Below are 13351 nucleotides of genomic sequence, written 5' to 3' on the forward strand. Positions count from 1 at the left end.
GGTGGCCCAAAGGTAAGTTAGGGTTAACCAGTGTTCGGGGGAAATCAAAAACAAACAAAACCAGGAACATCCGATATAATTTCAATTAATTTTTTTTATAGATGAATTTTCATGATTCATTTAGATTTGAAAGCTTTTGCCCCGCGCTGACAACAAATATAATTTTTCCACTAACCACTGGTTAAAGTTAACAAACCTTAAAAGGAATCATTTACACACTACTCTATACACCTTGTAAAATGCTTTTTTTTCACACATTTTGGACAGTTTGTTTAGATAAAAAAAAAATGCTACATTTCAAATGTAGACTCGGTCTGGAAAAGTTTCGTGTTCCAAAGGGAACCGTTTGTGTTGCAATTTTACCATCGTTTTTGGGGGGAAAACATCCGTGTAACATTTTAGCTCTCCTGGTCCAAAGGACAGGTGAGCTTATGCCATGGCGCGTTGTCCGTCAACTTTTCCTTTAAAACATTACTTGTCCTGAACGACCCAGTAGATTTTGACTAAATTTGGTCTGGAGCAAGGACATTCAATTTTATATATACGGTGGCTGTAGCCCTCTTTGTGGGCAGAGGGGTGGGGCCCAATAGGGGGAATAGAGGTAAAATCTTTGACATTCTTCTCCTATCATAGGGATAAAGGGATTTGGTCTAGAGCAGCATTGGGCAATAGCGACTTTGTTCTGTACAAACATTGGGTGTTGCCCCTCTGGATGCAGAGCGGCAGGACACAAAGTGGGAATTTGAGGTTAAAATCATTAAAATCCTTCTCCTAGACTATTGGAGGGATTTTATCCACATTTGACCTGGAGTATCCTTTGGCAAAGGGCATGGGTCGACACATCACACTAGTCTGCTAGTCCTGGACTAGTAGATTTCAGCAAGGACTAGTGAATCGCCTAACCTAACTGGTCCTTTGGACTTGTGAAATAATCTGATTATAAAATAAGAATATTCCGTTTTAAAATTTAGAAAACTACTTAAAATAAGATATATTGCATGATAATTGTCGAGAGCTTCCTAAAACTTCACCATATTTTTATGGCAGTAGTTATTTTAAGTCTCCTACAGNTGACTAAATTTGGCCTGGAGCAATGACATTCAATTTTATATATACGGTGGCTGTGGCCCCCTTTGTTTAAATGGAGGGTTTGGCCCTTTGGGTGTAGAGTTGCGGGGCCCATTAGGGGAACTGAGGTTGAAATCTTCAAAATCCTACTTCTGAACCATTGTAGGTAATTTATGTATAAAGATATTTTTCCCATGATTACTTTATTATCCATGTGAGCGATACAGGCCCGAGTCTCTTGTTCCTTCTTCATATCGGATTTTAAAAAATAAGGCATCCTTAACTCCAATTTTGGGACAACAATACAATCAAAATCGTCACGCCGTCAACAAGCCGTGTTCAAAAAGAACACGCCCACAAACGTCACTCGCTGCATCAATCGCAACTTCTGGGCCAATTCCGCTGCATCTGGTTCGTCGATTGGTTGATGGAACGTTTGAGGTCGGTGTTGTCCTTGATTTCAGAAGCAGTTTGTATCTTTTTCTGAGACTTGTTTGTTTGCGCGCATTGTCAACTTAAGATTACGCATACACGTATATGGAAATGTAAAATTTACATTACATGTACATGTTTCAAACCATAAGTCATGACTTGAATGTTTCTTCTGATGTGTACTTATCCACATTTTCGTGAACTGTAATGGTATTTCTGATTACAAGAGGGCAAAATGAAGATTATTACACATGCTTGAAAGCTGTCCATACCGGCCGCTGCACTGAGAAGTAATATCAGTAGTTCTACTTCTAAATGGTACTGACCAACTTCAACAATTTGAAGATAAAATGTCAGACAAAAGTTCAACCCTTAATTCTACTTTACCTAGTTAACAGTACTGTGAAGTACTTCAAACGTAGTCCAACCCTAGTAGTTGTCCGTAATTGACCGTAATGTTAACCGTAGTACCATGTTGCTACGGTCAAGTATACGTAGCTAGCAGGGTCAATTATGGTCAACTGCTTTCAAACTACGGCCACTGTAGGGTCTTGGCATTCAAACTCATCGTAGAGATATTTTGAAAATTGTTGGGCTAACCACGGACTTATCTACGTTGAACTACGTTTAATAGTTAACTAAGGTCTACTACGGTCAACTACGTGCGTGACCGTAAGATATGACCGCGGTTGTAAGAGCACTTTGTAAGGCTATTTGATGTCTTTATATGAAATGGACCAATAAGAGTTCAAAAAATGTTGCTACCCTATTACACAATCTAATATAAGTAAACAGAACAAGGTTACGTTCCTTACAATAATGCAGTATTAACAAAAGTCTTTCTGGGGGGAAATCATTCACAATCAAGACTACCCTTTGTGTGCCTTTCAATCGCACAGGTCTATTCTTCGTGTCTTCCGTGTTCCCTTCACTGAGACGAGGAGGAAACCATAAAACCCCTCCAGAAAGATCCTTGTTTTGTTTCCCGCATCATGCGAATTGTGAACTTTTTTGATAGAAGCTTTCTTATCTTGTAATTATCTTCCCGTTACAACATCAGATAGTATCCCGAACCAGGAGAAATGTGACGCCATTTTGAATGCAATCCGACTGTTAGCAGGTGTTTACAGACTCGTATAGAAGTCCCTTTAGTTTTTTTCTGCATATCGGAAGTATTGGAGGTGATTTAAGCAAATCGCCCTCGAGTTAGAATTTTGGATCACAAGTCGGTCTGTAGGTAAAGATATTCTGAAATTATCGCTCTGCTAGAAATATGCCCCCGCCATTAAAGGGGGTGGGGGCATATAGTGTTGCCCATGGCCGTCCCGTCCCGATTCAATGTAAACACCCGTCGCATCCCGTCCCGATCCAATGTAAACACTTAGCAACTTCCTTCATTCTTTGACAGAATTTGGTCAAACTTTATTCAAATGTACAACCCTCCATAAATGGGGGGGGGGGGCATATAGTGTTTCCCATGTCCGACCCGATTCAATGTAAACCTTTAGCAACTTCATTCTTTGACAGATTTTCGTCAAACTTTATGCAAAGGTCAAGTATGAGAATACTTCGGACATCGTTGTGTGTCAGGAAGTCAAGGCCAAGGTCACACTTGCTAATATAGAAAATCATCAACTGATTAAATTTAAATACTTAACAACTTCATTCTTTCACGGATTTTGGTCAAACTGTATGCAAAGGTCAAGTATGAATATACTTCGGACATTGTTGTGTTTCAGGGTTCCAAGGTCAAGGCCAAGGTCACTGTTGCTATATATAGAAAATCATCAACTGATTCAATTTAAACACTTGGCAACTTCATTCTTTCACGGATTTTGGTCAAGGTCAAATATGGGTATACCTCTGACATCCTTGTGTTTCAGGGTTCAAGGTCACTGTAGTTATATATAGAAAATCATCAACTGATCCAATTTAAACACTTGGCAACTTCATTCTTTTATGGATTTTGGTCAAACTTTATGCAAAGGTCAATTATGAGTATTCTTCGGGCATAGAATCATCATTGTCTCTTTCATACATGATACTGCCTCAATATGTTATGGAGATGGTAATAACATACAGAAAAAACATGAATACTAAAATCAACTTATCAACTTTAAGTGTAGTACCTTGTGTGTATGCATGTTTCAGGGTATCAAGATCAAAGTAGTTGTAACTTTTTATAGATCACTGAAACTAATTTCACATGCCAGCGAGGCATTTAGGTCTTACAGGCATTTTCTAGTTTTACCAGAAAATCACTTGTATGATAGCTATGACAGTTTTTCCCATCAAAATTAAAAACAAAAAGTGTATCTAGATTGAGTTATCACATATGTACTGTGTTATCCAGTGAATATATCCATGTCGTATTTTTTTTGCATATGAACCCATGTAATATGACCAATTAGCCCTGTGATTGATCGTAAGTTTCAATTGTCTCAATTGTGACGTCACGCCTAGGACAAGTACATGACGTCAAAGACTTATGCACTGGAGTCAAAATGGCGGCTTTTTACATTTCGAAGTTGCATGAAAATTGTCGTTTTACACGATTAATGCCTTAAATCTTGTTTATGTGATAAAAAGGATCTTACTCTCGTTTCCATTTCATATGATATTTATGAAACTCGTCGACTCGTTTCAAAAATATCATATGAAATGGAAACTCATGTAAGATCCTATATTTATAAGTCAAAGGTTCGATTAACACGCATATAACCGTGTCAGTCCAACTAAGACAAAGTAGAACACATAGATAACACACAGGGATGTATATTCTAGAGCGCCAACACATACACAGGTACGAAAATCAAGACTGAATGACAACATGATGAACTGCAGAGCTATCAAAACAAAGGGGAAAACTGTTTAAAAGGAGACGAAAACAGTCGTCTGGAAGGGTCTGTATTCTCTGTACCACGCGGGAAATGACCTTTTAAATAATTGAACGCACGCTCAGATGTTCCCAAATAGGACGCTGTGATTATTACCTTCGTCAACTACAGTGTACACAAACAAACGTGATTGAATCCAAAAAAAGTATTTGTTATGTCATTTGTTTTTACCAAACATTAGATGATACAGATCGTGTTCAGCTTAAATGAAATTGTATATTATCATTGTTGGATCAGCCATCCAGGTGGTTCTCCAGTATTAAATGTAATAGCCAGTGTCAGGTGCACAATAACTCTACCAATTTCCAGGTTTTATGTACTTCATTTATCAGAAAGCGCGGGATTTCCATCCCGTCGTGTCCTACCGGTAATGAAAAGTATACCCTTGGTCATCTAGGCTGGTCTCTGTATGTAAATAATTGATGACATTCGGTCGACTGAATTTCATAATTGCGTCTTGAATTTGAATTGCAGCAATTACGGACACTTTACAGCCCTCTGAGAAATCAACAGTGACTTTCCGCCAGGATGCATTCTCTGGAAATATTACCGGTCACTTACACATTTCTGGTTAAACATCTACCATTTTTTAACGTTGTTTTTAAAGTTTACAATCAAATAGTAATTTTTCTGCCACTGTATTTATTTATTTCTTGGTATTTGAATCCTTGTATTTTTTTATATATAATTTTTAAAGCAAGAAAAATAGTCCATCAGTTGAATCAGCCAATCAAAAAGTCTCCGTCACTGCGGAAGAACCCGAATCGTTGTCGGATGTATAAATAGACGATTTCACTTGGTGACTAGTATCGCAACCGACCAGATAGCGGTAGGACATACACGTGTAATCAGTCGCCCATATTTCGTCATGAGAGAAATAGTCCATCTTCAGGCGGGTCAGTGTGGTAACCAGATTGGCGCCAAGGTAAGCTAAGTCGTACATCCTATTTATATTCTAAGATTTCATTGTCAGCTATTAGCCGATATATTCAATGCCAATCTGATTAAAGTACATATGTTTCGTGTGATAACATATTACTTTTTTAAAATATTGTATTAATTGTTATGCAATTATCCGCGTGTTAATTATTTTTTTAATGCCTAACACGTGACTGTGTTTATTCTAGCTTCAAGATAGGTCTTACCGAGGTTGGAAATCGTTACTGCTTTTGTTACATGCTATGTGTCGCCGATACTGGTTAAAATACATGATGTCAAAATGTTCAATGTTTTGAACGAATGTTATTGTTGCATGGGCTGAATTTTTGACTTGCTATAATTAATAGTAGATAATTCTACAAACACTATCTGATCGTTCCTGGTATCTTTCGAAGGTTGCTGATGCTGTGCGTTACTTATCTGGCAATCAAACGCTCAATTATCGTATTGAGAAAAATTACAGTGTAGATTATGGTACGTAAGATCAGGGTCATCCTCGATATCCAGGGGTTACGCTCACTTACGCTCGCTACACCCCTGGGATATGTCATGGCAAAATAGCTGTTTGATTGGTCTCAGGAAAAAAACACCTTACCAATCCCTAGGCTGATGCCTGTCCTTCGAAGATTACAAAGGAGAGACGCTCGGCTTCAAAGCCTGTCAATTTTTACCCTTACGTGACCGCGAGATTCTTTTGATGAACATCAAAGGATCCGACTAGTCTTCTTTCCAGGGGTGTAGAGAGCGAAAGTGAGCGTAACCCCTGGATATCGAGGATGGATCAGGACCCGTATTCGTGAAACCGTTCTCATGCTCATGCATGGATTCTGTGCTGAAGCCTAATTTCTTATTTCAATGATAAATTAATAACAAAATATATAATATTTTGTCAATAATTTGGAGAAAACAATAAAGAGACTTAATTCTGAGTAATGTTTTCAATGTTTTTATTTGAGTTTTGATCGTTTGACATATTTTAAGTGAGTTACAAGAAAGTTGGTTTGAGCACAGAACTAATGCTTGAGCATGAGAACGGTTTCATGAATACAGGCCCTGATCTTAACCATCGCTTTTTTTGTTAGCCATTGTTAGACATTATAATGCATTTATCTATCTTCTGTCGATATCCTTACAGTAGATAATACAATATCAGAGTATACATGACACGTGTTTATACACTTATATAATATCAGTGATTGGTAATTAGGAGTGAAAGAAAACCAAGGGGTCTGCAGTTTGTTTTTAAACGTCTGATATCCATGTTTATATCAATTGGGCTATTTTAATTCACAGTTTTAATGTAGAATCTTATAGTATCACGTGCTTTTCTGCAAGACGGTTTTCGCATAATATACAATCCAAACAATTAGATTTTTTAGAAAAATGAACAAAACACCAAAATAAACCACATCACATTTACTGTATTTAACAAAATATATAAAAGTACTCTACAGGTTTGCTAAATTTTCAATGAAAATAACTATGTTTCCCATAGGTAACGGTATGGTTTTCTCAAACCATCAAAGATACCAGAATGATTTTCTCAACATTCAAAAGGGGGATAGGTAATTTCTGTGTTTCTGGTACTATTGTTATTACGCAGTGTAGATTTCTTAATCAGGACCTGTCTTGACTTTGATTGGTTTACTAGTATCTTTTACCTACCGTATGACTGTAATTCGCTTTGACCGATTTTGTAATTAGACCGTTATGTTGAATAATTAATGATCCGCCAATCAAAGGCATAGGAAGATTTTGGTGCGCATGTTATATGGTATGTCTACAGAATACAATCTTGGAGCTTGTGACTTCCAAGTTTTACTGATTCAATTTTGGTGTTGCATAATTTTTGACACAGTTTTCGTATATTAACTTTCAGGATCAAATTAAAGATTTTTTTCAACCTCAGAACATGTATAATGCACATTACTTCAGTGTCGACATTATCTAGGTGATGCTGGAGACCATTCAGGTGGAAACCCAGATTTTGTTTTTAATATTATTGAAAAAGAAAGATAAAATAATTCGTAATTATCTGAATTTCAAAACCCAGGGAGTGCTTGTTATTTCAATGATGAAAGTGTGTATACATTTGTATTTTGAACTGTGCCTCTTCTGAAGAGAGATAGTTGCAGAAAACCTCAGGTACTTAGAAATCTTCCAGCAGAATATTTTGCCTTTGTTCCTGAATTATGTCCGTACATAAGTAAGACAGATATGTGATTGTGCCTACACAATTTGGTAATAGGTTAAGCATGCCAAAATCAAATTGCACTGCACCATACAATTGTAACGTTTAAATCATAATAAAAGAATTCTATCAAATTGTTTACGTTTTATAATTTGCCTTCACATCAAGCATTGATCATAATATTTATTACGATAAGCTTAGGATAAAAAATGGAAATTTGAAAAGTTACCTTTCAATTTACAATCTTTAAAACATCTACGAGACAAAGACTATGGATGATTATCTCGACATTCAAAGGAGCTATTAATCACAGTTACATAATTCCAGTGCATATATGTAGCCTGAACGATCAACAAATAACTGATTGGAAATTATAAAACAATAAAAGGTATTATCAATTCATGATCTTCCTTAATTAATTAATTGGTTAATCTTGCTCAGGAACACTTCAATCATATGTGCATTCAAACTCTTATATTTACATTGGCGCTGCAACCCACTTTATTATATGACTGGTGCTAATTCCCAGCCCTAATTGGAGGAGCGACGTCATGTGACGAGTCTGTAAATATGTTACAGAACTCGTTCTATGAATAGAAAAGTGTAACAGACCTCGACCTATAAATAGAAAAGTGTTGCAGACCGCTACTAAAAATAGGCCTAGGTAATTTCCCAGCCAGTCTGTAATTCTGTTACCACTGAATCACACTGCTGAATTCAACTACAAATTAGTTATCTCATCAAATTCTGAACTATGTGAATATTGATGATGTCGATTGTGCAAACAATATTTACTTGAAATTAAATATCACATGAATTGAATCTGAAATTCAATTTTTGTGTATGTTATTTTGTATTTGAAGTCCTTCACTCTTTGATTCCAAAATAGTCCATTCCATCCATAATCTCATTGAATGTCATATAATAAAACAATGTGGACTTCAGTTTCGGTCTATCCCTGATTTACGGACCTGGTCTGAACAATATTCACCTCGGCCTAACCATTGTATAATGTGAACATTGCCAGCAAAAATGCATTTCATTTGAGTATATTTACATTTGCGCCCGCGCCGTCCCATTACAACAGTGTTAGAGGGCAAGTGTAATTATATAGGCTATAATTACAACTGCTCGACTATAATTACAACTGCCTGTTTCAGGTGTAGGAATATGTAAACAAACAAAATGGCCGCCTGAAATGTATTTTGAGGCAGGGCAAATGGTTTTTGTAGGAATATGTCTTAAAAAAGAAAAATAAGTAAATATAAAAAATACCTGGTTGTCTGGATGTAATTATTGTTGATATAATTACATCCAGACAACCAGTTATTGTTTAAATGAATTCAAAAACTCTCGTGAAGTATCACGTGGTTTAGTTATGACGTCATGGATTAACCTTGTTCAATGAGAGTCTTGTCGCTCCGCTTCAGTTAACATGGAGAATGCCCCTACGTCAAACACTCAAACGACTACAGTTAATTATTGGCGCCAATTTGATTAAAAATAGGGCTGTTCCGCGAATGTCGTTTAAAGGACGGCGCATAAACAAAACGCAGTAAATAAATAAATTATTTAAGAACAAATAAATAAACTCAATCATTTGTTCTATAGTAAAAATGTAATTATACTGATTGATTCAAACCCTATATAACCCCAATAACTATTTTCAGTTCTGGGAAGTAATTTCTGATGAACACGGAATTGACCCCACTGGTACATACCACGGAGATTCCGACCTTCAGTTGGAGAGGATCAATGTGTACTACAATGAAGCCACAGGTATGTTGAATTAGGCACCGTTCCAATTAAGAAAACATTTCGCCAGACAATGCATTAATGAATAACAATACGAACATTCCACTATCGGTTGGAGAGTAACGCTGTAGTTAGAAATAGTTGTCGCATGATATTCTGTCGTCTGTAGATTTCTGTATAAACTAGCTTTGTCAGCTAATGTTTTCAACAAAAGAAATAGGTTAACATTTTAAGTGTTTTGTTTGTAAAACTAAACCGTGACTCCTGTCTTGTCGTTGATACTTCATTGTTTACACAATAAGCAGGAATGTGATCAAAGGTGTTGGCATGTACCTGTATATGCATTGTATAAACAACAAAGAGTCTTTGTAGGTCGAAGAAACAAAAGAAATCCCAAAGAAAGGAAATATATCTCTTTTTTTGGTGTATATTAAATAAAACGTTTTATTTTGTTGGCTGGATACTCGAGAACCCCTTGTCCACATCATTGAAACACTGTCATGTTGTGTTGGCTGGATACTCGAGAACCCCCTGTCCACATCATTGAAACACTGTCATGCTGTGTTGGCTGGATACTCGAGAACCTCCTGTCCACATCATTGAAACACTTTGATTTTGTGTTGGCTGGATACTCGAGAACCCCCTGTCCACATCATTGAAACACTGTCATGTTGTATTGGCTGGATACTCGAGAACCCCCTGTCCACATTATTGAAACACTGTCATGTTGTGTTGGCTGGATACTCGAGAACCCCCTGTCCACATCATTGAAACACTGTCATGTTGTGTTGGCTGGTTACTTGAGAACCCCCTGTCCACATCATTGAAACACTGTCATGTTGTGTTGGCTGGATACTCGAGAACCCCCTGTCCACATCATTGAAACACTGTCATGTTGTGTTGCCTGGATACTCGGGATTCCCCTGTCCACATCATTGAGACACTGTCATGTTGTGTTGGATGGATACTCGAGAACCCCCTGACCACATCATTTAAACACTGTGATGTTGTGTCGGCTGTGTACTCGAGAACCCCCTGTCAACATCATTGAAACACTGTCATTTTGTGTTGGCTGGATACTCAAGAACCCCCTGTCCACATCATTGAAACACTGTCATGTTGTGTCGGCTGGTTACTCGAGAACCCCCTGTCCACATCATTGAAATACTGTCATGTTGTGTTGGCTGTATACTCGAGAACCCCCTGTCCACATCATTGAAACACTGTCATGTTGTGTTGGCTACCATTGACTTTTTTTGGCTTGATGCTCATTTAACCCCGTCGTATTCAACAAAACGTTGTTTTGTTCGCTATTTCTCGAGACCTTTCTCGATATCCCTGAAAGTTGCCTTATTTTATTTGCTTGATACTTACGAATCCTCTGTCCCTATTAGTGAAACATTGTCTTGATTTGTTGCCTGGATAGTCCAAAGCTCTCAGTTGTTATTACTTATGAGGGTTTGAGGGTGGAACTTACATTGCCATAATCACAAAAGTGCAAATGTAAGGTACCCCTCACGATGCCTTTCGTCAAATCCATGACCCGAATGCAGGTCACAACAATATAAATTTGAAATGCAAAAGTATTTAATCTTGGAAAATACTGGAAATCAGGTTACGGTTAAGCGTGTAGAATGGTGGCCCACCACAAGAAAAATGTATTGTTTTAATAGAAACCAATTAAACAAAGATTCTACAGAAGTTCTTCAAATTTTCTAAGAAGTGAGTAAGCCTCCATAAACACAGTAAATCATATACTACGTTTATCTCGATAAAAAAGTATTCGTAACATTATCAGATTATCAGGCTAAATCAGGTTTTTAATCCTCAATAAACTTTATTTTTATTATTATTATTATCAGATTCTGTCGTTTGAAAGAAAAAGCATCTATGATTAGATTTTTGTATTTACAGGCGGCAAGTATGTTCCCAGGGCTGTCTTGGTTGACTTGGAGCCCGGAACCATGGATTCTGTCAGATCTGGTCCTTTCGGACAAATCTTCAGACCCGACAACTTTGTGTTCGGACAGAGTGGTGCTGGAAACAACTGGGCTAAGGGACATTACACAGAAGGTGCTGAGCTTGTAGACTCTGTTCTTGATGTTGTTCGTAAAGAATCAGAAAGTTGTGATTGTCTTCAGGGATTCCAACTTACACATTCTCTTGGTGGTGGTACGGGCTCCGGAATGGGAACGCTCCTCATCTCCAAAATCCGTGAAGAATACCCCGACAGGATCATGAACACATTTTCAGTTGTACCATCACCAAAGGTACATATCAATCATCTTTGTTGAATTTGATATCATAGTTCATATCAATTTAGTATTTAGAGCTTATGATATGACTGTTCTAATGTCAGACCCAATATTTGCCCATGCTTCATCTGCGGTGGTTACGGTTACCGCAACTTTCAACTTTAAAAATCAAAATTTTGTTTTCATTCTCGTATTTTTTACATATCGGCACTTTGAACTTGGTCTAGCTTCAAAAAAAAATCATTTCTTTTAATTTCATTTTTCTATCTAAATCGTTCAACCTCAGTCCATAAATATTGGTGATTTTATTGCGTTCATTTGGCGTTGCGGGTGATATAGAGAGGTTCTTATTCCGTATACGGGCTGTATTTATAAATAATATGTATTAAATAACATGAGTTTTTTACAGGTATCAGACACTGTGGTCGAGCCATACAACGCCACCCTCTCCGTCCACCAGCTTGTTGAGAACACCGACGAGACCTACTGTATCGATAACGAGGCTCTCTATGACATCTGCTTCCGTACCCTCAAGCTTACCACACCCACATACGGTGACTTAAACCATCTCGTCTCCGCCACCATGTCCGGAGTCACCACCTGTCTCCGATTCCCTGGTCAATTGAACGCCGATCTCCGTAAATTGGCTGTCAACATGGTCCCGTTCCCCCGTCTCCATTTCTTCATGCCTGGGTTCGCTCCACTCACATCTCGTGGTAGCCAGCAGTACAGGGCTCTTACCGTCCCAGAGCTGACCCAACAGATGTTCGACGCCAAGAACATGATGGCTGCGTGTGATCCTCGTCACGGGCGTTATCTGACGGTTGCAGTTGTGTTCCGTGGTCGTATGTCTATGAAAGAAGTTGATGAGCAGCTCCTAAACGTTCAGAACAAGAACAGCAGCTACTTTGTGGAGTGGATCCCAAACAATACAAAGATCGCCGTTTGTGACATTCCACCACGCGGTCTCAAGATGTCCGGTACTTTCATTGGTAACAGCACCGCCATTCAGGAGCTTTTCAAACGCGTATCTGAGCAGTTCACCGCTATGTTCCGTCGTAAGGCTTTCTTACATTGGTACACTGGTGAGGGTATGGACGAGATGGAGTTCACAGAGGCCGAGTCTAACATGAACGACTTGGTGTCCGAGTACCAACAGTACCAGGATGCCACTGCTGACGAAGAAGGGGAATTCGATGATGAGGAACAAGACGATGAAACATAAACCCAAGCACCGAGTTAAACATAAAAAGCATTAATGAACTTTTACCGAAACGACAATGCCAAAGGTTCCTGTCGTGATTTTGACTTTCATGACAGAATAACTTACGGCAAGTTAATGTTGGGATTTTAAGCTTTGATTTAGATCTATATTACTAAAATAATACAATTCCTGAGTTACTTGGGAAATGTACCAATCAGAAATTAATCAATATCGTAATGTAATTGAATACACTGTAAATAAGCAATATTTATGGTGCATCACTTTGATTTTAATCCTTAGTTAAAAATGGTCAAAGGTGAGACAAATCTTTTGATTCGTTTCTATTGTCATTTTATCCCGCCATGTGGCTTTCAAATAATTACATTGATATCGCTTATTGATTTTTACTAATACATAATTTTTTCCTGGAATTAAGTTATAAATACCTTATATAGTGCACAAAATATTTATATTTCATTAAGTAATGGCTGGATGTCAAATTTTCATTTTCGAGTGTAAAATGATTTCAAAATCAATATCAAAATTGAAATTAAATATTTATTTTTCACTCTTCATATTGAGATTCAAGTGTTAAGTTGTTAAATAATAA

The 13351-nt window shown here is 37.6% G+C and overlaps 1 protein-coding gene across 1 annotated transcript; it reads left to right on the top strand.

Moving 5' to 3' along the window:
- The first annotated feature begins 5190 nt into the window (after positions 1 to 5190).
- On the top strand, positions 5191 to 13122 carry LOC110462464 (tubulin beta chain-like). Its single transcript, XM_021516417.1, has 4 exons — positions 5191 to 5322; positions 9198 to 9306; positions 11197 to 11552; positions 11947 to 13122. The coding sequence occupies exons 1-4, from the start codon at positions 5266 to 5268 to the stop codon at positions 12760 to 12762; spliced, it is 1338 nt and encodes a 445-aa protein (XP_021372092.1). The 5' UTR covers positions 5191 to 5265; the 3' UTR covers positions 12763 to 13122.
- The last annotated feature ends 229 nt before the right edge of the window (positions 13123 to 13351 follow it).

Source organism: Mizuhopecten yessoensis, unplaced genomic scaffold, assembly GCF_002113885.1.
Source record: "Mizuhopecten yessoensis strain PY_sf001 unplaced genomic scaffold, ASM211388v2 scaffold10797, whole genome shotgun sequence".
Lineage (NCBI taxonomy): Eukaryota > Metazoa > Mollusca > Bivalvia > Pectinida > Pectinidae > Mizuhopecten > Mizuhopecten yessoensis.

What these genes read in the sequence shown, in the direction of transcription:
- LOC110462464 (XM_021516417.1), top strand. Translation starts at nt 5,266, where the DNA reads ATGAGAGAAATAGTCCATCTTCAGGCGGGTCAGTGTGGTAACCAGATT. An exon ending in GTACTACAATGAAGCCACAG is followed by an intron (nt 9,307 to 11,196) that starts GTATGTTGAATT and finishes TTGTATTTACAG; the next exon opens with GCGGCAAGTATGTTCCCAGG. An exon ending in CAGTTGTACCATCACCAAAG is followed by an intron (nt 11,553 to 11,946) that starts GTACATATCAAT and finishes AGTTTTTTACAG; the next exon opens with GTATCAGACACTGTGGTCGA.